The sequence below is a fragment of the Vipera ursinii genome (genome assembly GCF_947247035.1).
Source record: "Vipera ursinii genome assembly, chromosome: 3".
Lineage (NCBI taxonomy): Eukaryota > Metazoa > Chordata > Lepidosauria > Squamata > Viperidae > Vipera > Vipera ursinii.
This window is the reverse complement of record NC_139516.1, coordinates 172,773,935-172,800,023: the sequence shown is the minus strand read 5'-3', so window position 1 is coordinate 172,800,023 and position 26,089 is coordinate 172,773,935. Positions and strand designations below refer to the sequence as shown.

At 37.5% G+C, this 26,089-nt stretch overlaps 1 protein-coding gene across 1 annotated transcript in view; it reads left to right on the top strand.

Annotated features, from left to right (window-relative positions):
* ST18 (ST18 C2H2C-type zinc finger transcription factor) overlaps nucleotides 1–26,089 on the top strand; it is a gene marked incomplete at its 3' end in the record, with an annotated part of 106,318 nt that overhangs the window by 6,382 nt on the left and 73,847 nt on the right. Inside the window, exons 2-3 of the mRNA XM_083359992.1 lie at nucleotides 11,460–11,514; nucleotides 17,818–17,848. Of these exons, the coding sequence (XP_083216118.1) occupies nucleotides 11,460–11,514; nucleotides 17,818–17,848 (86 nt within the window). The remainder of the gene's footprint in view (nucleotides 1–11,459; nucleotides 11,515–17,817; nucleotides 17,849–26,089) is intronic.

The following is a 26,089-nucleotide window of genomic DNA, read 5'->3' as shown; positions in this document are numbered from 1 at the left end:
AATTTCATTTTGTTAGATAGTGCCCAGTGTTTGAGTCTGTCCAGATCCTTCTGTATCTTAAGCCTATCTTCTGGAGTATTGGCTATTCCTGCCAGCTTGGTGTCGTCTGCAAATTTGATGAGTTCCCCATCTATCCCCTCATCCAAATCATTAATGAAGATATTGAAGAGCACTGGGCCCAGAACAGAGCCCTGGGGCACCCCACTACACACTTCCTTCCATGTAGATGCGGTTCTATTGAGGACCACATGCTGAGTACAGCCTGTCAGCCAGCTACGAATCCATCTGGTGGTAATGCTATCTAACCCACATTTTTCTATCTTATCAAGTAGTAGTTTGTGATCTACTTTATCAAATGCCTTACTGAAGTCCAAGTAAATTATATCTACAGCATTCCTCTGGTCCACTAGTTTTGTCACTTGGTCAAAGAATGTAATAAGATTTGTCTGGCATGATCTGTTTTTGACAAACCCATGTTGACTTTTAGTGATGACTTTGTTTGCATCAAGGTGTTCGCTGATTTGTTGTTCGATTATCTTTTCCAGAATCTTCCCAGGTATTGAGGTCAGGCTGATAGGTCTGCGGTTTCCTGGATCTATTTTTCCCCTTTTTTGAATATGGGAACTACATCAGCTCTCTTCCAGTCCTCTGGTAGTTCCCCAGTGCTCCAGGATCTTTGAAAAATATAGTTCAGTGGTTCTGAGATCACGTCTGCCAGTTCCTTGAGAACCTTGGGGTGTAATCCATCTGGTCCTGGTGATTTGAACTCGTCTAGGCTGGACAGGTGCTCACTTACCATTTTCTTGCCTATCTTAACTTGCGTTTCTATTCTGTTTTTTATGGCACTGGTTTGGGTAGGTTGGACTGTTTTTTCCCTTTGTGTAAAGACAGATGCAAAAAACGAATTAAATAGTTCTGCTTTCTCCCTGTTGCTTGTCACCTTCTTGCCACTTTCCCCCACTAATGGACCAATCATTTCCTTAACTTTTTTCTTGTTTTTTATATGTTGAAAGAAGACTTTTTTGTTATTTTTGACTTTGGTCGCAAGCCTTAGTTCATTTTGAACCTTAGCTTTCCTCACTTCATATTTGCAGGCACGGGCTATTTGCTGATATTCTGACTTAGTTATGTGCCCCTCTTTCCAATTCTTATACTTGTCCTTTTTATCTTTCAATTTATCAGAGAGTTCTTTATGCAGCCATGCTGGTTTCTTTTGAGAGCTGTTATTTTTCTTCTTTGTTGGTATTGTACTAGACTGGGCTTTTATTATCTCACTTTTCAAAATTTCCCAAGCTTCTTGAGTTGTTTTCCCCTTTAGGATTCTCATCCATGGACTTCTTCCCATGGTCTCTCTAAGTTTATTGAAATTAGCTCTTTTAAAGTCCATGACTCTAGTTTGGCTGTGTTCTATTGCTTGTGCCTCCAGAATGTTGAATTCCAATATTGCATGGTCACTTCCCCCCAAGGTTCCTGTGGCTTCGACACCTTCTATCATTTCATCTCTGTTTGTGAGAATTAAATCCAATATGGCTAATCCCCTAGTTCCCTTCTCTACTTTTTGGGAGAGAAAGTTGCCTGCTAGGTTTGACAGGAATCTGTTTGATCTTCCACTTGGTGCAGAGTTTGTCTCCCAGTTGATATCAGGGTAATTAAAGTCCCCCATTACTATTGTGATGTGCTTCTTACATACCTTAGTTAGCTGACTAGCAAAAAGTTCATCTATTTCCTCTGCATGGTTGGGTGGCCTATAGTATACACCTATGGCAATGTCATTTTCCCCCCCTTTTATATTGACCCAAATGCTTTCAAGTTTACAATTTTTGTCATTGTTGTGCTCTATTTCTGTAGAAATAAAGTTATTTCTTATATATAGAGCAACTCCTCCTCCTCTTTTGTTTTGTCTGTTTCTTTTAAATATTCTTTTAAATTTCAGTGGTGCTTTAAATTATCCCCTGAAAACTTTAAAATATATACAAGCTATTTAACGAAACATCAAACATTTTTTCTTTAGTAATGTTAATGCTGCTAGAGTTCAGAAAAATAATCATATCAGGTTGACTGATTTCTTAATTAGTTGGTCTCCAGATTTGTTGTGACTTCCAAACTTCTAATCATCACACACTGACTAGTATTATTATTCTTGTTGTTCATATATATATATATATATATATATATATATATATATATATATATATATATATATATATGTGTGTGTGTGTAAATTACTAACAAAGAATTAAAGGGAAACTGAAATGCAGTTTAAAAAAGAGCAGTTTAAAAAAGAGGAACAGTTTAAAAAAGAGGAACAAACAGCCACATGCTTCTCCCAGAAGAAGGAAGCTAAAGCCTGATGATGACGGATGGGATTCCGTCGAAACGTTGCGCCTACACCTTTAGTTCTACGCGGGGAAAAACCCGAAAAACCAAGGATCCATATATATATATATATATATATGTGTGTGTGTGTGTGTGTGTGTGTGTGTGTGTGTGTGTGTGTGTGTGAAATATTGCTTGAGTTAATAAAAGGCTGCTCATGTACCATGCCCCAAAGTAGGAGGGTCTTCAAAATGTGATTTTAAAAAAAAATCAAGATGGTGACTGTGTTAATGTGAATGAAGCTCCACCTGGGTTTTTATGTGCATCACATAAATAGGTGGAACTTTGTACCATTGCAACCTCCATCTTGATATTTTTTTACCCATACCCTGAGTACTTTCTTGCCTCAATTACTTTAGTTGAATAGCCAATTGATTTATTTCAATTTTTCTTATTAAGAAAGTGCTGGTTAATATTAAGCTATATGTCCTAAAACAAGGCTTTATCAAAGAGCTAAAGTAAACTTTTGAAGATAATGGAAGAAATTGCTCAAGTTTACATTATGACTCTTTAAAATATGTCACTGAATGGATGGAAAACTGCACTGCATTGGGACATTGTAAATAACTCCAGCTTTTTGAGGACGTTGGGGGAAGGGGAGGGTGATTTGAGTTTTCTGTGGACTACTTTGTATGCAGCAGACACCCTCAGCCCATGATGATGGGTTTACAGTGCTATGTTCATCATACTAAATAGGCCTAGCCAGATTAATCTTAATCTGTTTAAACATCTGTCATAAATTCAAATGATTTTCCTAAAGAAAGAAAATCAATAGAAAAAAAAATCACCTATATTGATTTGGCTAGTGTTTTGCACCCACTGCGTGGTATTTAAATATTCATGACAAAATAAAAACTCAAATAAATGCTGCTTAAAAAGAGCCAGAATTTCCTCCACTTTTCAGTTTGTTTCACAATTAAAAAAGAACTGCAGTGATTGGTGTAGTGTTTATTATGAAATGATGAGGATGTTATTCTAACTGCTTTAAAAAAAAGAATAGTTTTAGCTTGTAAGAGTGGCTGTTAATTTTTTCAGCATAGTTGCAGGTGAAATACTGCACATTGGATAAATAGTCTGTATTGGTTTAACTGCACATAATATATAGTGTGATCTGGAGTTGTTTGTCTCAATAGACTATAGTAATCAAAAGTAATGAACCTATTATGTGCAGGACCTTGGAGAGCATGGAATGGCAGTAAAAGTGTGGCACATAAAAGGTTTATTAAAGGAAATTAAAGTCCATCATTGCCACACCTGCTCCCCTATTATAAGTCTATGGCAGGTCAGTGCCTTCAATCACGACTCAGCATCAGAGAACAGAGCCACATTTCCCATTACTATTGCAATCACATTGCAAACCACCCCATCCAAGGTTTGAATGGCAGCAAGCAACAGAGAAGTTTTCTTTCTGATCAGACACTTTATTTTTAATTATCTACATTGATAGCCATTTTCTTTGGAGCATTTTCTATTATCCTCTATTGTCCTTCATTGCTAACACACACACATGCATAGACTCCCCCCACATGCACACATTTCTAATTTCAGATTATGAAAGACCAAAACCAAAGAAACAGACTTATTCAAGTATCTGCATAACATTTACAAAAATCTGTTCAACTGTTTGACTGCTTGTTTATTCCTATAAAGAGATATTTAGGTCATATGTCATACACCATATGTTACATATCTCATACAGCCTTGTGTAATATTAGCTGTGGGGGGGGGGACAGAGAATCTCACAAAGTTCCTTGAAGTTTTCCAATATTTGATTAAACTAAATATGCAACCTTAAAAAAAGATTGATGGAAATGGAAATAGGGATTAATTAATATAGATACACAAGATTAATGAGCAAATTCTATTCAGATTATTTATTTGCTCAACAGAAGCTACTTTCTTTCTAAATTAAATTGTCTGAACTTGCTCTAGAGAATTAACTGTTTTGGATCATAGAATGCTTTGACACCCTCTCAAATCCTACTATATTGACTTCATCATGGCAGTATGTGTGTGCATGTGTCTGTATATTCCTGAGAAGGATAATGAAGAATTTATAATTCCAACCAGATCAGCCAAAGCATAAAAGTCATCCTAACTAAAGCAACGTGGCACCAGTATTGGGCAACAGTGATATAGAAAATGATGGAGGTGGATTAGCATTTTAGTGATAATGGCAAAAGTATTATTTTATGTGCAGGAGAAAGCAGTGATAAATCACTTTTGTACTTTACCAAAAAAACTACATATAGATGTAAAATTATTGATAATATACTGCTGGATAATGGGCCTTCGACATACTGTTGAGGAACCATTGAGAATCATTTGGTGTATTATATATTGGTGTTTATGACATAGCTAGGCTAGTCTTCAGACTATACAGGACATGAAAATCCAAAACTGCAAAGACAGAGAATTAGAGTTGGAACATGAAATACAAAGAACATAAATACAGGTAAGCTCAGCAGTGGCGTAGCATGGGGGGTGCAGGGGGGGCCGGCCGCACCGGGCGCAACATCTGGGGGGGCGCTCGCACTGAGCTGCTCAGGGAGCCTCAAGGGCTGCACAGAGTTGGCTTGGCTCCACTCTTGAGCTGCTCTTTCTTGCAAAGCGAAATGAGTCTGGCAGGTGAGATGGGCAGCCACATAAACTGAATAAAATAAATAGAAGCGGCCAACTCTCCGCTCAGGCTCAGGCCAACCGCAAGCACCCCGCAGGCGCCCCGGCAGGCTTGGCCGAGCGAAGACGGACCCGCCGGCCAGCCGGCCTAGCTTCGTGCGCATGCGTGGCTTTATTTAGCAGGGCTCACATGCGAGCTTGAATGCAGTGGCTCTTGCAGGTCAGAGCCCCACCCAGCCGCCCTCGAGAGGGACCCGGAAGCATCCCGCATGCACGCGACTGTTCTTGGAAAGTCTACGCCGCTGCGGGGCGCGTCTTTTCGGCGGTGCCGTGACATCACCGCCCGCCCGCCCCTCTATTTCCGCTTCCGGTTGCCTTGCCCCGGGTGCTGACAACCCACGCTACGCCACTGAAGCTCAGCACTTTGCACTTTGAAAGATGCATTGACTTTGACAACTTCACCACCAGAGAACTGAACTGAGTGGAAGTGGACATTTTCAGTCAGAAAACCATGGTTTTTAGCATTTAGGACACATTAAAGAAGGAATGACATTGCTTTTATGGTAAGGAAGTATGAATAAGGACAGTTCTTGACTACAATGCAAACAATGATCAAATGTCGATTAAACAGCAAAGATTGTGGAACAGATAACAAATTGCTCATATGCAGGTTCCTTGTCAATCTAAAGAAGGCTTGAAAGAAGAACCTACGGTAATCAGTCTCCATGATATGATCTTGAGCATATATCCACAATTTTCAAGGAGGACAACAGGAATGGCTTTAAAGTCCTGAATTTCACTGATAGAAAATTAGAGGAAGTGTAGACTTTGTTAAGAATGGATGTGAAAAGAAATTGCCGAACAGCAAGCAACCAAACTCTGAAGCTCATGGCCATGAAACTGTGGATCAGTATAATTCAATTGCTTCTAGAAAAGCCTTAAACTGTATTAACCATGCCAAGCCATGCAGTGTCCTTACAGAAATGGGAATCCCAGAACAACTCCTTGTCCTCATGCAAATTATCTGCAAGCTCTAGTAATATGTCAAGAAGTACAAACAAAAAAATGGGACTATGATTAAATGAAAAGAAGACCAAACTAATGACAACAAGTAAAGTAACCAACATTTGAAATAACAGTGAAGAATCTAAATGATGGATACCTTCTGCTTTTAAGAATAAAAAAAAAACCTGGCAGTCAAGAAATGCACCATAGACTAACATTTGGTACAATAGTGTTGAAAAGGAAGCTCTACATGCAATTAAAATCAGAATTATGCAGGTACTAGTTTTCTCTGCTTTATGAAAGTGAAAGTCAGACTCTGAAAAGGAATAGAAAGACTATCAATGATTTTGAACATTGGTATTGGAAAACCTTCATGAGATACCATATCATGAATGGGAAAGGAAGCAAGTTAAAGAATCACGAAACATATGAAGCCAGAGTTCTCACTTAAGGGACAATTCATGATGCTCAAATTATTATGTTTTGGATACATTATGCAAATATTTAGTTTTCTGAAAAAGGTGAAAGAAGAAAAAAATGATGACCAGCAGCAAAGTGGATGAACTCAATTAGAATGACGAGGAGTACATTATTGGAAAAATAGGAGCAGGATTTTATATCATCAAGACATAAAATCTACCTATATTGTCTCTAAATGTTGATAGCAACTTTATGGCATTTAATTGTCCCTTCACAGTGCTCTCATTATGGGGTATAAAATAAGGGAGGGTACCCATGTAAACCAACTTGAGCTTCAAATTAAATAATATACAAAATAATAAATCCAAACCATATATGATTTGATTTGAGGAGGTTTGGGCATTATCTAACATTGCTGTTGCTATTAATCAGTCTTCTTAATTGATCAAGCAGTACATAAAGCACAATAATTCAAAATCAGAATTACTTCAATCTGCAATTGTTTTACAATCCAATATTCAAGTTTCTTAGTTATGCTTAATTGCAATCATTATTACAATCCATAATAATAAACTAATTGCATAATTTTAGAACACAACGTTTCCTAGCTTTTGAATTATGGCTGGCTGAAAAAAATAAATGTCAATTTTTCCCAGTCTTTAATTTGTATTGGGATTACATTGAAGGCTATAATCGCAAAATATCTGGAGACACCAGCCTTCAAATTTAGAATTCTTTATAACAAATAATATACAACACATAAATTCTAAAGCAAAATATTTGTCTGTGTTTCTAGAGTAACAATTCATCAGGTTAATCCACAGAGTAAACAGAGGTTTCCGTCATTCATGGCAGACTCTGGGTGAAGTCGTAAGGCTTTGGCAGGCTGGATGAGATTGTCAGGTTAAAACTTAAAGCTAAAAGGTAAAGGTTCCCCTGCACATGCGTGCTAGTCGTTTCCAACTCTAGGGGCCGGTGCTCATCTCCGTTAAAAGCCGAAGAGCCAGCGCTTGTCCGAGGATGTCTCTGTGGTCATGTGGTCGGCATGACTAGATGCCAAAGGCGCACAGAACGCTGTTACCTTCCCACCGTAGTGGTCCCTATTTTTCTACTTGCATTTTTACGTGCTTTTGAACTGCTAGGTTGGCAGAAGCTGGGACGAGTAACAGGTGTGCTCACTCTGTTACGTGGCACTCTTTATTCTGCTCTACAACATCCTTTGTATAAAAATATTCTTGGCAAACTAAAAAAAGTCTTTATTTCTAAATGAAACAGATCATGAAAATTGTGCAGAATTTTATTTTTATCAAAGGGACAATGATCAGGGTGGTTGCTCTTAAGATAGTCTGAGGTTGTTTTTTTTAAAAAAATAAATAAAAGTCATAGTGAATAAATCAGTTGCATATGTGCCTAATTTACTGATTTTAAAATCTATATTACAATATCTTAATTCAATAAGCAAATATTTCATCATCTCAAAATGTGGTTCCTTTATATTTTTCAGAGTTTAATTAGTTCTTTTGCTCAAAACCTCAAATTACTTTTTTTGTCCCTTCTTGTTCGTATTCAGAACCAAAGCTCTCACATTTTCTTCCTCTGTTTAAGTGGAAAACACACAATCATACACACAATTTAAGAACAGCTGCTCCTCTTGCTTCCATTGTCAGCTTGAAAATTTGTTTATCACTAATAATAATGGAAGAAAATTTTCCCATTTCTAGCTGGATAGTGGATTTCTTCATGCTGTAAATAAAAGTTAATGTTTTTACTTTACAGAAAAATGTTAAGAGTTTTCAAATATAATAAAATGGCAATACATATAATTGTTACAATGTTTTATGCATAACTTCTTGGATAGGTTTGAGGAGGCAGTAGGAACAAAACCAGCCCTGTTTAGTTGTGGTTTTGTTGTCAGTCTATCCAAAGAAATTTCTACCACATAATATGCTCTCTGAATTATATAATTTGAATATATTTGTTTCAGTTGGAGCTATAATTGCTAGAAATGATACCAATGAGATGTCACCAGAAGCCTGACCAATTTCAATGCATAATTATAACCAGATCCACTGCTTTATTAGAATTTTGTGAACAATTCATAGGAAAGAAAGTTATGATGAATTAAATGTTTATACCCACTTGTGTGGAACATACTTTCAGTGCCAAGATATGTTCCAAATTCACAACATACCACCAGAATAGTTACAATAGTGATTGTAGTAACCTCAGAGACTTAGCTTCTCTCCCATAAAATAAATCTAACATCTGTGAGATATAGGAGCTAAAGTGGCAGTGTAGGACCTAGGTTCAAATCTATGCCCTTGAAAGAACACTGGGTATTAGGAGAATCATGATCTTGTTTATTTTGCAGAGTTGTTATTGTGGGAATAATATAAAGGAACCAGAAATTCATACATTATCTTGCATTCCCAGAGGAGTTCAGAGTTCAGAATAACAGAGTTCAGAATAATAGAGTTGGAAGGAATCTTGGAGGTCTTCTAGTTCAGCCCCCTGCTCAAGCGACCTGCACTATTCCAGACAAATGGCTATCCAGTCTCTTCTTAAAAGCCTCCAGTGATGGAGCACCTACAACTTCTGAAGACAAGCCATTTCACAGGTTAACTGTTCTCACTGTTAGGAAATTTCTCTCTATTTCTAGGTTGCTTCTTTCCTTGTTTAATTTCCATCCATTGCTTCTTGCCTTGCTTTTTGGTGTTTTGGAAAATAGGTTGACCCCAACTTCTTTGTAGCAGTCTCTCAAATATTGGTACACTGCTATCATGTTTCCCCTAGTTCAGACATGTCAAACACAAGGCCCGGGGGCCAGATCCGGCCCGTGAAGTGGTTTCATGCAGCCCACGAAGCCATCCTGGAGACAGTGAGAGAACGGCCCCCACTGCCTTGGCCCTGGCCCAGAGACCCTCCTCCTGCCAGAGACCCTCAGATCTGTCCCACTCCTGCCCAGGCCCCCATAGGCACCCTTGATGCGAACAATGTAGAGCTGGCCACGCCCACCCAGTAGGCCATACACACTCTAGCCACGTCCACCCAGTAGGCCACACCCACCCAGGCCACACCCACCCAGCCCCCTGAGGGCAACCACAATGCTGATGTGGCCCTCAATGAAATTGAGTTTGACACCCCTGCCCTAGTTCTTCTTTTCACTAGACTAGACATACCCAATTCCTGCAATCATTCTTCATGTTTAACTTCCAGCTCTCTAATCATCTTTGTTGCTCTTTTCTGCACTTTTTCTAGAGTCTCAACATCTTTTTTTATAATATGGTGACCAAAACTGGATACAGTATTCTAAGTGTGGTTTTACCAAGACTTTATAAAGCAGTACTAATATTTCATGTGATCTTGATTCTATCCTTCTGTTAATGCAGTCTAGGATTGCATTGGCTTTTTTGGCCTGTTGCCACACTGCTGGCTCATATTTAAGTGATTGTCCACTAGGACTCCAAAATCCCTTTCACATTTACTGCTATTGAACCAGGTTTCACCTAACCTATACCTGTACATTTGGTTTTTCTTTCCTGTGTAAAACTATACTTTTCTCTACATTAAATTTCATTTTGTTATATAGGGTACAGTGTTCAAGTCTGTTGAGATTCATCTGGATCTTGAACCTACCTTCCTGCCAGTTTAGTGTCATCTGCAAATTTGATGAGTTCCCCTTCTATTCCCTCATCTAAATTGTTTATGAAGATGTTGAAGAGTACTAAAATGGAACCTTGGGGTACTCCACTACTTACTTCCCTCCATGTAGATATAGATGTAGATGTAGTTCCATTACTCATTGAGTGCAGTTTGTAGCCAATTACAAATCCCTCTGGTGGTGATGCTGTCTATCCCATTTTTTTTTTAGCTTACCAAGCAGTAGGTTGGGATCTCCTTTGTCAAATGCCTTACTGAAATCCAAATATATTGGATTGTTAGTCCACTAATTTAGTCAACACATAAATCTAAACAATATAAATAATAAAGTAGCCTTGAAAAAGAAGAACATGGAAAAATTTAAAAACTATGTTTATTACATTGTGCGCTTAAGATATTTTATCAATTTTTTTCTTTAAAAGATTTATTGAAAATACTTGTTTGCTTTCTGTTAACTGTGTTTTCAGAGGGTGTATGTTAATATAAAAATGAATTAATTACAATGTAACAAATCTCAAAATTCTAACAACATAAAATAATTGATGGGTTATCGGATAGTATGGACATACGTACTGCCACATACTGTGTTAAATTTACAAATTTTCCACATGTGTCTGAACTGTACCAACAGACAGTACGTGTTTCTAGGCAGAGGATGTGTTAGACTGTAGTTGTTGAATCTCATAAGGCCGTTTTCTTAGTGGAAACCAATAACTTATATAAGAATATACAGCACAGCTTATTATCTTTTTCTCTTCTCCTACAACTTTAAATTTAAAATTGATAGACAGTCACTTTAAGACAAACAAAATATTTCCTTCTCAAGACAACAGAAATATATGAAATTTGTTCCTGTACAATTCACCCCTGCATGGATTTAAAAGGACATTAGACAAATTCATCTAGTGATACATCAGTTAGTAATAATGACTATGATGGATTAATGGAACTTCAATACTTGCAGGCAGTTTGTTACTGTATGCCACGTCCTGGAAGGCACCAATGGACAAAAGCCTTCATGCCCTGCTTGGATCTTGATGAAAACATTTGGTGCGGAGGGAGGAAAAGTTCTAGGCTAGGTTCCAGGCTAGATGGAGTTTTTATCTGAGTACATACAAACATATACACAATTTCTTAACTGGAATCAGAATGTAAATCCTTAAATCACTACTCATTTGTAGCTCATTGGCAGTTGCGTGGAGAGCCTATTAAAGATACACTGTTTGTGTTAGAAATAGCTTCTGAACTGTCACTGAAAGTCATTCATGGTTGGCTTTTTAACTCAGTTACAACAGATTAATAAATTCTTCATTTGTAAGACATCAAAACAGTCTTCAGTGGTAAATAGATTTAATTGAATGCTTCCTGTTTTCTTGCAGATGGATGCTGATGGAGAAGATAAAAAGCTATGTACCCGTTCAAGAGGAATCGAGGGTGAGTTAGCTTAAAAGGCCCCTTTCTCTGACCCTGTGCCCACCATACCATGAAGCATAATGATCTCTGCACAGGCTCCCAAATGTGCAGTCGACACCTTCCTTAGGGCTCATTTTAATCAAGCCCGGACAGAAACTGCAAGCATTACGAGGTGAAATGTTATTACATGCATTGGGGAATGAAAGAGGAAAGACAATCATTCTAATGCATGATAAATTTCACATAGACAATTTGAAAAATCCCAACAGAAGCTCTCTGATATTTTGACACTAAATGGCTTTTGCCATGCAAGCAATGATTTTGGAAGAGAATATAAACTCCTCAGTGTGACTGATCCTTTTCAAATTATATGCTAACTTGGGTAAACGAGGGACATGCATTTTAGTGAATTTTTGTTCCCAGTTGAACAAACTCTGTTATAACCATTTTTTTAAAAAAATATCCTTTCCAAATGAATGTTTGTCTACCTGAAATGTATATACATACACACACAAACACACATACACACATACACATATACATATATACATATTTTTAAAAGAGAAAGACATATATTTTCGAATATTTGCTAAACCCATTTTCTGATTCTCATTGGGTAAGGAGTGGAACAGATGGCAATGCAATATTGAGATTAAAAGGCCCCTTAATGATCTAAACATCTGGAAAACATGATTGACTAGTAATACAACCCCTTAAGGAAAATAACTTTTTATTATAATTGTTAATGTTCTTTGTGACCCCTCATTGAAAACGGGATAAGGGCATATATAAAAGTAAATAAATAGGAATATTTTATTTTCATTTGAAGCAGGTTTTAGTTGCAAAGTTTGTGGCAGAACTTCAATGACTAAATGTAATGCTAATAAATCTAATTTGCTACAATCCATTACTTTAAGGGCACTTTAAGGGTACTTTGACATATGACTCCATGAAGGACCTTTGAAGCATCTGCTTATTTATATCATGTTTGAATACGCTGGTGCAAGAAGATAATGCATATAATGAACAATTCAGGGCAAGTAATCTGATTCAAGCATTAGTTGTTGAAATGACCTAAAAGCTTGTAACACATAGTTGGAAGACACCTTCTTCCTATGAGATATCATCCCATTACCCACTCCTGTTACAGCTGCATCGGAGACCATCATAGGCTGAATTGAAACATGTAGTTTGATTTAGTGGTTAGAGTGCTGATCCAGAAACCAGGAGATTCTGAATGTCTATGGAGGTTTTCAGTCATCCAGGTCATGATTGTCCCAAAGGTGCTTTTTCAAAAGGCAACTGGACTTTCTTGATTTTTCTTGAAGATGCTCCACTTCTCATCCAAGAAGCTTCTTCAGTTCTTGTTGGATGAGAAATGAACTGTCTTCAAGAAAAATCAAGAAAGTCCTGTTGCCTTTTTTTAAAAGCGCCTTTGGGACAGGAGACTCTGAGTTTTGCTCTTCTAGGTTCAAATCCAGACCAGGTCATCTTAAGAATACACAGGAGGGTCAGTTTATTTCACTGGGTGAGTTTATTCTGGCAACATAACCTGCAGTACAACAACTGAAGGTTGCAACAAAGTTACAGTTCTCAAGTATTTAGCTTTATACCTTCCCTATGTTCCTCCCAAGAACAGAGCCTGCCTACTAGAAATTATTGAAAACTGTAATTAGCTGAATAGCCAAAAGGGGGTGCTCAGTTAGGCATCCTGCTGAGCTTGTAGGGTCCCCCCCTCCATTCCCTCCATATCACTTGGCTTCCTGCTTAATGAACATTGTAGTTAGAAGTGGTTGTCACACAGAGGAAGGGATCTTTTGCTTATTCTTAAAAGGAATGTTTAGCTCAATGGGCTTGCAACCTATAGCCAATCGCAACCTTTTTCTCTGTGTAAAGGACTTCCATGTCCTAAGAGATTTCTTATGGGTTTTGACTGAGTTGCTAATGTCTTAATGGGAGATGCACTCAGCCAGTTCAGCCCCAGAATCACTATGATCAGAAAAACTTAAATAGTTCTTTGTTTTATGATCTACTGAGACTTACTGAGGTCAAGCATGGCCAAGGTTAGTGGATGATGTGCATGGCAAGGGTGACATAGAATATGTCATAGGGGATATGGAAGTCACTTTCTTCCCACAATGCCTTAGGTATGAAAGCTTTCGCACTTTCTCAGCCCAATCTACTTCACAAGGTTGTTGTTGTGAGGAAAATAACTTATAAAGTAATAAAGGTGGGATAAAATCTCATAGATGAATAAATAGTCCTGCCCAAGCATTCTCTGCCTTGATTTTTCCCATTGCAGGAAAAACCTCCCTTACTGTAAAGTTTAGAAAATGGAGAAGGACACTAGTAGAAAAAGTGTATCAGCTAATCCTGTCATGGGAAAGGATTACAGACCAAATTATCTCCAGTAAATATTATCAATTCTATCCAAAGAAAGAGGCCTAAGTGGACAAGTGGCTTTCCGTACTCAAGCATCCAAGACCTTCCAAATATTTTGTCTGAATGGTCAGAAAACTCATTTTAGTTTATGAATAGAAGCCTGCTTGCCCAACTCTGATTTTTCTTAATGCAATGAATTCAAAATAAGCTCAGTGTTAACATACATATTTTAAATAAATTATTTTATTAAAGGTCAACCATATGGCAATTTCCTTCCTTCTCATTGTAAGCAAGCATTTTCAAATATTAAGACTGAGAAAAGATTGTGTGAAAAGCATCATCTGCAATGCATGGAAATGGGTATGAAACATCCCATTCTGAATCATTAAAGCAACCACATCATTGCAAAGTTTTAGTGCTGCTCTGAAGCTGCTTCCAAGCAGTCTCCGTATATATATGTACATATGACTACTTCACTTCTTATCTGTCAGGATGGCCAAAAGCAGTTTCTGTAATAGTTACCTGAGACTTGTAACCAATGCAGCTGCTCTTAGAATTAAAAAAAAAAATATGTGCTTCATATTTATTTCCACAAGTTTGGAGACCTCTTGACCCCTATAAAGTATTTGTTTTAAAAGATGCAGAGTTGCTTAACTCATTACATCAGAAATAAGCAATTATCAAACATTGTGGAGCTGGGGCTTCTAAAATAATAGCTTTCATGTTACTCTGACTAGGGAGCTCTTCTTTGAACTTGTTTTTCTTCTTGCAGATAGTTAATAACCAAGCTAGGCAACTTCACCAGTACATAGTACTGTATAGGGGAGTGAAGTTTTCTGACTGTTTAAATATAGTAGCTTGTCCTACCAACCTTGACTGCTTTATTGTTTCACTGAATGCTCTTTGAGTGGGGCATTGTTTCTTTCTTGATTGTTTCTGCTTATCTGGATGTGGGTTAACGAATGATGGTGTGATGATGATCAATGTACTTAAGGTTGTTTGGTTGTTTCTGTGACCTTTAATTACTACCATTTTTGAATGGTTTCTAGAGAGAGCTTATCTCAGTGTTTTTGTTACTAGCTGATCAGTCAGAGTTCCAAGTTGTTAGGAAACTGTATTATATTTTTGGATCTGTCTTGATTAAGTCTACATTTTTCCAGTTGAAATTGTGCTGGAACTTGTCAGTGCGTTTTGAGATTAAGGAATTTTCATTGTCTTCTGACTGCCACGTTCATGCCTATGTTCTGCCAGGTTTCTACCTGACAGTCTTCTACCTGTTTCCAATCAAAAGAGTAATCAAGGAAGAAATAATACCCCAATCAAGACTGATAGGACAAGCTGCCACATATAATTAGGCAGCAAATTTCACTCTCCTATGCACTGATGATGTTACCTAGCCAGTAACAAAATGTCTTCAAAATGAAAAGCAAGTTCAGATAAATCAAGAACCAAACAATTCAAATCAGAGCTACATATATCTTCCACTTTCGCAATGAGCTTTTTCTTGAAAGTACTGAGGGTGACAGCTTCAAAAGCATTCCTAATTGAAGTTCCATAGCCCTGCGCATGTGCAAAATCAGAATCTGGTGAGAGCTCAGTTTTATTGGTGACTTATGAATGAGTTCTCACAGGCTCCAGGAGCACTGAATGGAGCTTTTGGATGCTGTATTCCCAGAAGTCAGTGCCGTTATGTATCAGCACATACAAAAGAATATGTACACATAGGTGTGGAATGCTGAAAAAATAAATGAGAAAAGACTGATTCTTGGAAGTCCATATGGAGTTTGGAACACATCAATGTAGAAACTTCTTGAACCTATCTAGTTATAATAATAATAATAATAATAATAATAATAATAATAATAATAATAATAATAATAATAATAATAAGTTGGAAGGGACCTTGGAGGTCATCTAGTCCAACCCCCTGCTAAGGCAGGAAACTCTATACCATTTCAGACAAATGACTGTCCAGTCTCTTCTTAAAGACTTCCAATATTGGAGCATTCATAGCTTCTGGAGGCAGGTTGTTCCACTGGTTAGTTGTTCTAACTGTCAGGAAGTTTCTCCTTAGTTCTAGGTTGCTTCTCGCCTTCATTAGTTTCCATCCATTGCTTCTTGTCCTGCTTTCAGGTGCTTTGGAGAATAGCTTGGCTCCCTCTTCTTTGTGGCGGCACTTGAGATATTGGAACACTGCTATCATGTCACTCCTCACCCTTCTCTTCATTAAACTACACATACCCAATTCCAGCAACCGTTCCCTATATGTTTTAGCCTCCAGCCCCCTAATCATCTTTGTTGCTCTTCTCTGTACTCTTTCTAGAGTCTCGACATCTTTTTTACATCATGGTGACCAAAACTGTTCTTACACTAATAAAACACAAATTCATTCCTGACCTTCCTGTGATTAGATCAGGGTTCTTGACTATGATTCTGCTGAAATTTATTTTGTTCTGCCTCAGCAAGTCAACATCAGTGTATATCTTCCCATGGACTTGTATCATCCCTTGTAACTTGTTCCTGGTACCCAATTTGCTGGATTGAAGCAGAATTCCTGTAAGGCATTTGGTAGTTCCAAAATTTTTCTTCGAGACCAGTTTCTAGAGTGCTTTTGTCCTGTTTTCTTCCCCATTGAGATTCCTATTCTTATTCCCAGACCATGCTTTTGTTGCTAATTCTGGGTCTAATGACTGCTGTTTCCAAGCCCTGCTACTTACACTCTTGTGGACAGTGATCAGGGCCTCTCTATTTATTTGTGAATTCCCAAGATTTCATGACCCACCATTTTTAGAACTTCTGATTACAACATTTCAATGTGAAAGATGTCTATGAATGTAGAAATTAATGTGCATTATCACATAAAATTGTATTTACAGATGAAGGAACTAAGTGATACAATCCAATAATTTCTACTTTATGTCCGTCTTTTTTAAAGTAAGTTGCTTAGAATTTTTGTAAATTCCAAACAAATTGCTATAAAACTAATTTATACATCTATGCACATTTTGGTGTTCATTTTAGTGAGCATAATGTCTGGAGCTATCATAAACCACATAAATTCAAACAGTAGATGGTAGCAAAGAGATACATATAAATTTGACCATTTGCTGCCATCTCATGGTCACCCAGAGGTTATCAACCCAGATACCTTTTAGCCCTTGCAATATAACTAGTTATAATGATATCAGTCTAGATCTATACGATTCTTTAAAAAGCTTCCTTTACCTTCAGCTGAAATCAATGACAGCAGTTCCATTTAGATCAGCAGGATGAAAAGCAACTCCCAAATGAGATGATTAATTGCAATGGAATAATGAAGTTATTGCTGCACATCTGAACATTGTTGTGAGCTTCCATTTGACTAAGTCTGCAGGGAGCTACAGGCTAAGTGAGATTCTTTAGTAGTTTCTAATCAAAGTTAACACACTGCCATAATTTCTTTAAACATTAAGGAGACTATCACTCTAATTTACCCAAACAGTTAAGCATATTTAAGCCTTAAAACTCTATTCTCTTGACCAAAGAGGCTTATAAGAGTAACTGTGTTTTCCCAAAAGATGAGTAAATGATCTATTGGCTTTTCCAATAAACCATCTAATCTTTTTCAGGCTGGTAAATAAATAGGTAAAACCAGAGTTTTATGCTTTTTCACTACTGCTATTAGTAGCAATTGTATTTATTTTAAAAGAAAATATACAAGGTAAATTTTATCCATTGTACAGTATTTTTTCATCTTTCAGTGTGGTATAAAACCATCTGCATCTTTTGTTTTGAAGTCATCATAGAATTTGCTACTTAATAGTTACTACTCAGAATAATAATCCTGTGGCTGGGAGAAAATTAAACTAACCCTGTTTTCAAAGCATTACTTTACTTATCAGAAGCAAGCAGATAAAACAAAACAAAACATTTAAGTTGATTCAGTTTTCCCTTCTTTTACAGCACATGTGGATTCAATCGCGCAGGAGCTCAGGTAAGATTTTAAAGTTTATATCTTGGCTTCAGCACTGACTATTCATCATAGGCATTTATTACAATAAAATAACAACCAGGACAAGTGGGTGTGTTCAAGTGATTATAGTTATTTCTTTAGAAGAAATGCTGGTGAAACAAAATGTTAAAGTTGTTTATTACATACCTCCCAGAATTCTTTGGTGTCAGAAAACTTCCAATGGGTAACTTTAGTGATTAGACACGTGGGCAGTCATTTCTGTTTTCATTAAGTTCTTTTGCCATAACTTTTCAAATAATTTCACTATACTGTACATTATACTTTAATATATCTAGTGTGCAGATATTCGGTTCAGATATAAAAACATTTTTCATATTTCTTCTTAGATTCAAAAATTACAGCTTTCTGTTATGTTTCTTCTTTCTTAATAAAGTTTGAAATGAATAAAGTTTTTAAAAAACCCTCAATCTCATATTTTGTTGTTCTCTAACACCGCAAGTACAGTAACTAGTGTTGCATGGAATTAAAGCTGAGAAGATATTTCTCCTTTCCTGTTATTCTGCAAAACCTGTGGAATGATCATGGCTTATGTAGCAATTACACCATGTTAAAAAAAATGATATATCTCTCTCTTTATTGGCATCATTTAGCTGCTTACCTTTTTTTCCTATTGATCATTTTATTGAAGCCAAAGGTGTTAATTGCAAAATTACTGCATATTTTTTATCTAGCTCACATTGTTATTGGTCACTGAAATGTTAAATAAATGCTATATAAATACATTATGTAAATGAAAAAGTTCCGGGAATTTTTCAATGGAGAAAAATAAAATTAGGAACCATTTTTTCATATTCTATTTCTAAATTGTTCAATCAAAGGCATTTCAAGGACATGCAGTAGGAAGCTTTAACAGTGAAACTGACCTTTCAGTTGAACAGCAACTGAAAATATGGATATGTCAAAGATTTAGGGATTATTTTTTTAAAAGAAAAATACTAATAATCCCCTAAAACTCTAAAAACAGTATATTATCTCTGGTATAAAATCAGGAACTTTACATTTGTTACAAGCGATATATAGTATACTCTAATATGAGTGCCAGTTTGGCACCAGTCTAGAAACTGAGAGACTGTGAGTTCAAATCCTGCCTAAGGACCAAAGCTAGCTTGGTATCCTTGGCCCAGTCACTTTCTCTCAGCTCTAGGAAGGAGACAGTGAAAAACCTTGCCAAGAAAATTGCAAGGACTTGTCCAAGCAGACTCTGACAATTGGACACAATTAAAGTGGGGAAAAAAACCCTAATATATCTAGTAGAAAGATATTTATTTGTATTTATTTGTCACATTTAAGAACAACTCATCTCCCTCACAGAAGGATTCTGGGCAGTGTACAATAAAATATCAAAAGCATAAAAACAGTATTTCAAAGTTAAAAGAAGCACGAAAAGAGACAAAAATATTTTTAATTTGTCATCTTAGATTCCACGTTTGTAGCTTTTTGTGGTACAAATTTCTTTATTAATAAAGTTTTAAATAGTAATAAAACAGAAATCTAGAACTTGGTAGCGGTGAATGCCTAAGAATTTTTTCACCCAAAATTATTAGCTGCTATAATTGTGGTATATCTGATGCTTCTTGTTTAATTTGTGAATTAAAAAAATGGAATTAATGTGATATGGGGATATGAAAAGAGCGATGTTTCATTAGTCCATGGATATTTTTTCCATCTAGTAGTTCGTCTTTATCTATTTGAAGAGCTCCAAGGGCCATAGAAGACACAATGATGCAGTGAAATCTTTGAAGAAGGCAGGAAAAAGAAAAGGGTGAATGAAAGACAAGATTTAACAATTTCACTTAAAATAAACTATTAGAGCTAATTTTACCTTCTTCAAAGATATTCTGGATCCCAACACCCCAAAAGCACTTAAACAATAATTAATATGTTGCGATTTTTAGCAGTAAAATTGTGGAGATAGGTTCAGGGTCAAAAAAATGTGGTTTAAGGCTGCATCGTGTTCTCATACCACAGTAATATAATTAAATTAGTCAGGATAATTCCTTTCTTTTTTTTGGACCACATTCCAATATGGCAAATCTTGCTACTGGTTTTTAATTAAAATCACACATACAATGTACCATATTGGATCTGGATGGTGATAAGGGTTACTCTTTTTGAAATGACTGAGAGTCTACTTTTAAGTTCTCTTAATTTTGAAAAAGATTGCATATTTACTTCAGATAGAGATATACTGAACAGTAAAAATTTTCCTATTTTGTGTAATGTGGCCATTTGATTCTGCAGCCCACAAGAATGTAGGGCTTTTAAAAACATTTACGAAGCTAGAATGGATTTTATTGACTATTTCATCATGTTTAAGTAGTAAATGCAATCCTAATCTACTCCCACAGCGATTTTTTCTGAGTGAGGACAAAGTAACTACCATGTTTCCCTGAAAATAAGACCCAACCACAAAATAAGCCCTAGCATGATTTTTAAGGAATTATGTAATATAAGCCCCACCCCCAAAATAAGCCCCAGTTAAGATAATCAGCCATACATACACATTTAGTGCCATATTTCCCTGAAAATAAGACCTAATGTGGCCTTAATGTGTCTTTTGGAGCAAAAATTAATATAAGACCTGGTCTTATTTTGAGCAAGACACGGTAGCTTTCATTCTTCTAGCAGAATCAATTGTGGATTCTTTTCAGTCTTTGCCTTTATTAGCTAGCCATAAACCTTTGAAAAGTCATCATGATAACATTATCTTGATCATGTTTTCCAAAGATTGATATTTATTTTATTTTATTTTTTATTTTATTAGATTTATATACCGCCCTTTCCTGAAGGACTCAGGGCGGTTTACTGGGCATTTTAAAATCACATCAATACAAAATACAAAAGTTAAAAAACAATTAAAAAGATTAAATTATCCCTGCAAATAAAACAGTTAAAATTCTCAGCCTGGGCCAGAAAGCTCAAAGAGCCAAGTCTTCAGGTCCCGGTGGAATGAATGCAGGTCAGTGGCAGTCCTGAGCTCCACGGGCAGCTGGTTCCAGAGGGCAGGCACACCCACAGAGAAGGCCCTTCCCCTGGGTGTTATCCACCGGCAATCTTTTACCAGCGGCACCCTGAGAAGACCCTCCCTGTGCGAGCGCACTGGACGAAGGGAACTTGATGCTGGCAAGTGACGTACTGTCTCAAATCTTGTAGTCTTTACATAACATCATGATTAGCCACTTTTGATAAGAAACATAGATATCAGTCATGCTACCACAGAATGTGTATAGTTCCATAGTTTAAGTATGACATGAATTGAATTTCTCCACATTTAGCTACTAAGTAAATTATTTATAATGTTGTTTTCTGCATCTTGAATATTTATTAGATGACCCCATATTTGCATGTCATGAGAAAATAAGACAGTTCTATAGATACTTTTTAAACATCTCCTTTTATTACTTTTTAAATCAAGCCTTTTTATGTTTGGAAGATTTCTTCTTTTGAAGTCTGATATAACTTTTTAAAACAATGCTCTGTTCACCCATTTGTTAAGCTCTCTCCACCCAGAAGTTGGTCTTTAAAAATAAAACATACTGTGTCAGAATTACATGGTGTTAGAAGAAAGTGATTGGTATTGCAATCTTTCAAAGTGATTCATTTGCTTTACAGCTACCCATTGTCTGCATATCATGAACATATTCATGGCAAGTGATAAATGACAGGATTTAATTTTTTTGGAGCTCCCAGGTTAAGGATGGGTGGCACTTGCCTATAGCTCTTTGTACAATCAACCAAATAAAAGGGAAAGGGCAACCAGCCAACAGTTTCATCACTCTTGTAGAAGGATACCAATACTTTTGTAGCACTAGATTGAACATCCAATCATATACCACAATTCTACGAGGTAGATTTGAGAAATAATTTATCTCAGATATTGTTATCTTAAATCAGTAGCCACTACCCCTATTTAGAAGCTCCTAACTAGGAAGATCCCTTCATGGATTACTGCCTTGTTGTGGTGAAGGGGCTTGGGTAATTCAATGAAGCTATGAGCTATGCTGTACAGGGCCACCCAAGATGGACAGGTCATAGCAGAGTTCTGACAAAACATGATCCACTGGAGAAGGAAATGGCAACCCACTCCAGTATCTTTGCCATGAAAACCTTATGGACAGTACCAAAAGGAAAAAAAGATATGACGATGGAAGATGAGCCCCTCAGGTCAGATGGCGTCCAATATGCTACTAGGGAAGAGCAGAGGGCTAGCACTAGTAAGTGCCAGAAAGAATGAAGCGACTGGGCCAAAGCCGAAAGGACACTCAGCTGTGGATGTGTCTGGTGGTGAAAGGAAAATCCGATGCTGTAAAGATTTTTTCTCCATAGGACATGTAAGATCCATGAATCAAGGAAAGCTGGATGGGGTCAACAAGAGATGACAAGACTGAACATCGACATCTTAGGAATCAGCGAACTAAAATGGACAGGAACGGGTCATTCAGATGACCATCAGGTATACTACTGCGGGCAAGAAATCCTCAGAAGAAATGGAGTAGCCTTCATAGTCAATAAACGAGTAAGAAAAGCAATACTGGGATACAATCCCCAAAATGACAGAATGATCTCAGTTCGAATCAAGGAAAACCATTCAATATCACAGCAGTCCAAGTCTATGCCCCAACCACCAGTGCTGAAGAGGATGAAATTGACTGGTTCTATGAAGCCCTACAGCACCTTATAGAACTAACCCCAAAAATGATGTCCTTATCATCATGGTGGATTGGAATGCTAAAGTAGGAAGCCAAAAGATAGCTGGAATAACAGGCAAGTTTGGCCTTGGAGTACAAAATGAAGCAGGGAACAGGCTGATAGAATTTTGTCAAGAGAATAAGATGGTCATAGCAAACACTCTTTTTCAACAAACCAAGAGATGGCTCTACACATGGACATCACCAGACAGTCAACACAGAAATCAGATTGACTATGTGCTCTGCAGCCAAAGATGGAGGAGCTCTATACAGTCAGTAAAAACAAGACCAGGAGCTGACTGTGGCTCAGACCATGAGCTTCTCATTGCAAAATTTAGTCTTAAACTGAAGAAAGTAGGGAAAAACACTAGGCCACTCAGGTATGAACTAAATCATATCCCTGATGAATATACAATAGAGGTGACAAATAAATTTAAGGAATTAGATCTGATAGACAGAGTGCCTGAAGAACTATGGATGGAGGTTCACAGCATTGTAGAAGAAGTAGCAACTAAAACCATCCCAAAGAAAAAGAAATGCAAGAAAGCAAAATGGCTGTCTGAGGAAGCTTTGCAAATAGCTGAGGACAGGAGGAAAGCAAAAGGCAAGGGAGAAAAAGAAAGATATGCCCAATTGAATGCAAAATTCCAGAGATTAGCTAGAAGAGATAAAAATGCCTTCTTAAATGAACAGTGCAAAGAACAGAAGAGAACAATACAATAGGGAGGACTAGAGATCTCTTCAAGAAAATTGGAGAGATGTAGGGAACGTTTCATGCAAAAATGGGCATGATTAAGGACCAAAATGGCAGGGACCTAACAGAGGCAGAAGAGATTAAGAAAAGGTGGCAAAATTACACAGAAGAACTATACAAGAACAAGTTTTACGTCCCTGATAACCACGATGAGGTGGTCACTGACCTTGAGCCAGACATCCTAGAATGTGAAGTGAAATGGGCCTTAGGAAAGCTGAGCAACAACAAAGCTAGTGGAGGTGACAGTATTCCAGCTGAGCTATTCAAAATCTTAAAAGACAGTGCAGTAAAAGTGCTACACTCATTTGGAAAATTCAACAGTGGCCATAGGATTGGAAAAGATCAGTTTACATTCCAATTCCAAAGAAAGGCAGTGCCAAAGAATGTTCAAACTACCGCACCATTGCACTCATTTCACATGCTAGTAGAGTTATGCTTAAAATCCTACAAGCTAGACTCCAGCAGTATGTGGATCAAGAACTACCAGATGTACAGACAGGAATTCAAAGAGGCAGAGGAACTAGAGTTCAAATTGCCAATATATGCTGGATCATGGAGAAAGCTAGGGAGTTCCAGAAAAACATCTACTTCTGCTTCATTGACTATGCTAAAGCCTTTGATTGTGTGGATCACAACAAACTGTGGCAAGTTCTTAAAGAGATGGGCATACCAGACCATCTTATTTGTCTCTTGAGAAACCTATATGTGGGTCAAGAAGCAACAGTGAGAACTGGACACGGAACCACTGATTGGTTCAAAATTGGGAAAGGAGTCTGGCAAGGCAGTATACTGTCACCCTGCCTGTTTAACTTATATGCATGAGAAAGGCAGGGCTAGATGAATCAAAAGTTGGAATTAAGATTGCCAGGAGAAATATCAACAACCTAAGATATGCAGATGATACCACTCTAATGGCAGAAAGTGAAGAGGAACTGAAGAGCCTCTTGTTGCGAGTGAAGAAGGAGAGTGCAAAAGTTGGGTTGAAACTTAACATTAAGAAAACCAAGATCATGGCATCCGGCTCTTTCAATTCCTGGCAAATATATGGGGAAGAAATGGAAGTAGTGACAGATTTTATTTTCCTGGGCTCCAAGATCACCGCTGATGGGGACTGCAGCCAAGAAATTAAAAGACGTTTGCTCCTGGGGAGGAAAGCCATGGCAAATCTAGACAGCACACTAAAAAGCAGAGACATCACTCCTGCGAGTCCCTTGGACTGCAAGGCGATCAAACCAGTCAGTCCTAGAGGAGATCAACCCTGACTCCTCTTTAGAAGGCCAGATCCTGAAGTTGAAACTCAAATACTTTGGTCACCTAATGAGAAGGAAGGACTCACTGGAGAAGAGACTAATGCTGGGAAAGGTTGAGGGCAAGAGAAGAAGGCGATGACAGAGAATGAGATGGCTGGATGGAGTCACTGAAGCAGTAGGTATGAGCCTAAATGGAGTCCAGAAGATGGTAGAGGACAGGAAGGCCTGGAGGAACATTGTCCATGGGGTCGTGATGGGTCAGACACGACTTCGCAACTAACAACAACAACTAGGAAGAGGTATGATTAGCCGAGCCTACTAGTAACCTGAAATTGTATAGTTCAGCAAAATCTTTATTACTTGATGTAAAGTCGCGTGCTTCACATAGAGACGGACACAGAGCTGGGGTAAAGATGAGTTTATTCTGAACAGAACGAACTGGGGAAACAGGGAAGCCTGGCGTCTATTTGTACCTGCCCAGGTGGATGGCATCCAATCAGTTCAAACCTGGGCTTCCTGCCAGTGCAGGTGACAATGGGTGTGGATCCTGGCTTCCCACCAGGCTGACCATGCATGGGGCTGTCAACAGCTTAAGTCATTAGGCTTATCCTGAGTGAGCAGTCATCGCCCGGAGCTGTCCAGCCCCTCTGCTGATCTGCACCATCAGCCTCCTGCTGTGCTGTCCTTTGTGTATGCTGGGAGGCATACACTGCACTTGATTTTATTGATTAGATAAATAGGTTTGATATAGTTTACAAATGTCTGTCACAAAAAAGTAGGCCTAAAGCTAATTTTACTCAAACATGAATCCATATGCGCTTTATCTAAAACTATTTTGTGAAAGCTCAAGGGAAGAAGAATTTCCAAGTGTGGTGCAGGCCACATTTGAGGATAAGTAAATGACAAACAGTAAACAACTTGCAATGTAGATAATAGTTTCTGCCTGTTGAGTGTTAACTGTGAGGAGACAGTGATTTAACTGCTATTTAATCCAAGGTAGAATAGAATCTTCTGTGGAAATGCTGTTGTTCGTAATGCATTTACAGTCTGAAGAGTTTTCTATTAAAAATCAAGTAATTGCCATTTGGGAACTCAGCTTATATGTCTGGAGCAATCAGGCTAGATAATTTTAATCTGTCATCAACAAGACAACTCAGTAAGTATGTCTAAGTTTGTATCTGCCTGTGTGGGTATGCATTTGCTTATTTATAGTACACTGAAATTATATCGGTATAAAGCATGAGGCCAGCTTATATATTGGATGTATACTAAAGTTCACTTATTCTCATTATTACCTCCTGTCTGTCAAGCATCTACACATTGTTACATATTATAAATGTATGTCATTATTGCAATATTTGTATATCCTTGTGGTTTTTATACATTTTCAGCTTTTTCCAATCTTTCAGAGATATGATTAATTAACTGTATTTTGAACTCAGGGCTACATCTCTTATAATGCTTGGTGATTCTACGAGATATAACCTCATAAATTTTGACAAGACTTCTT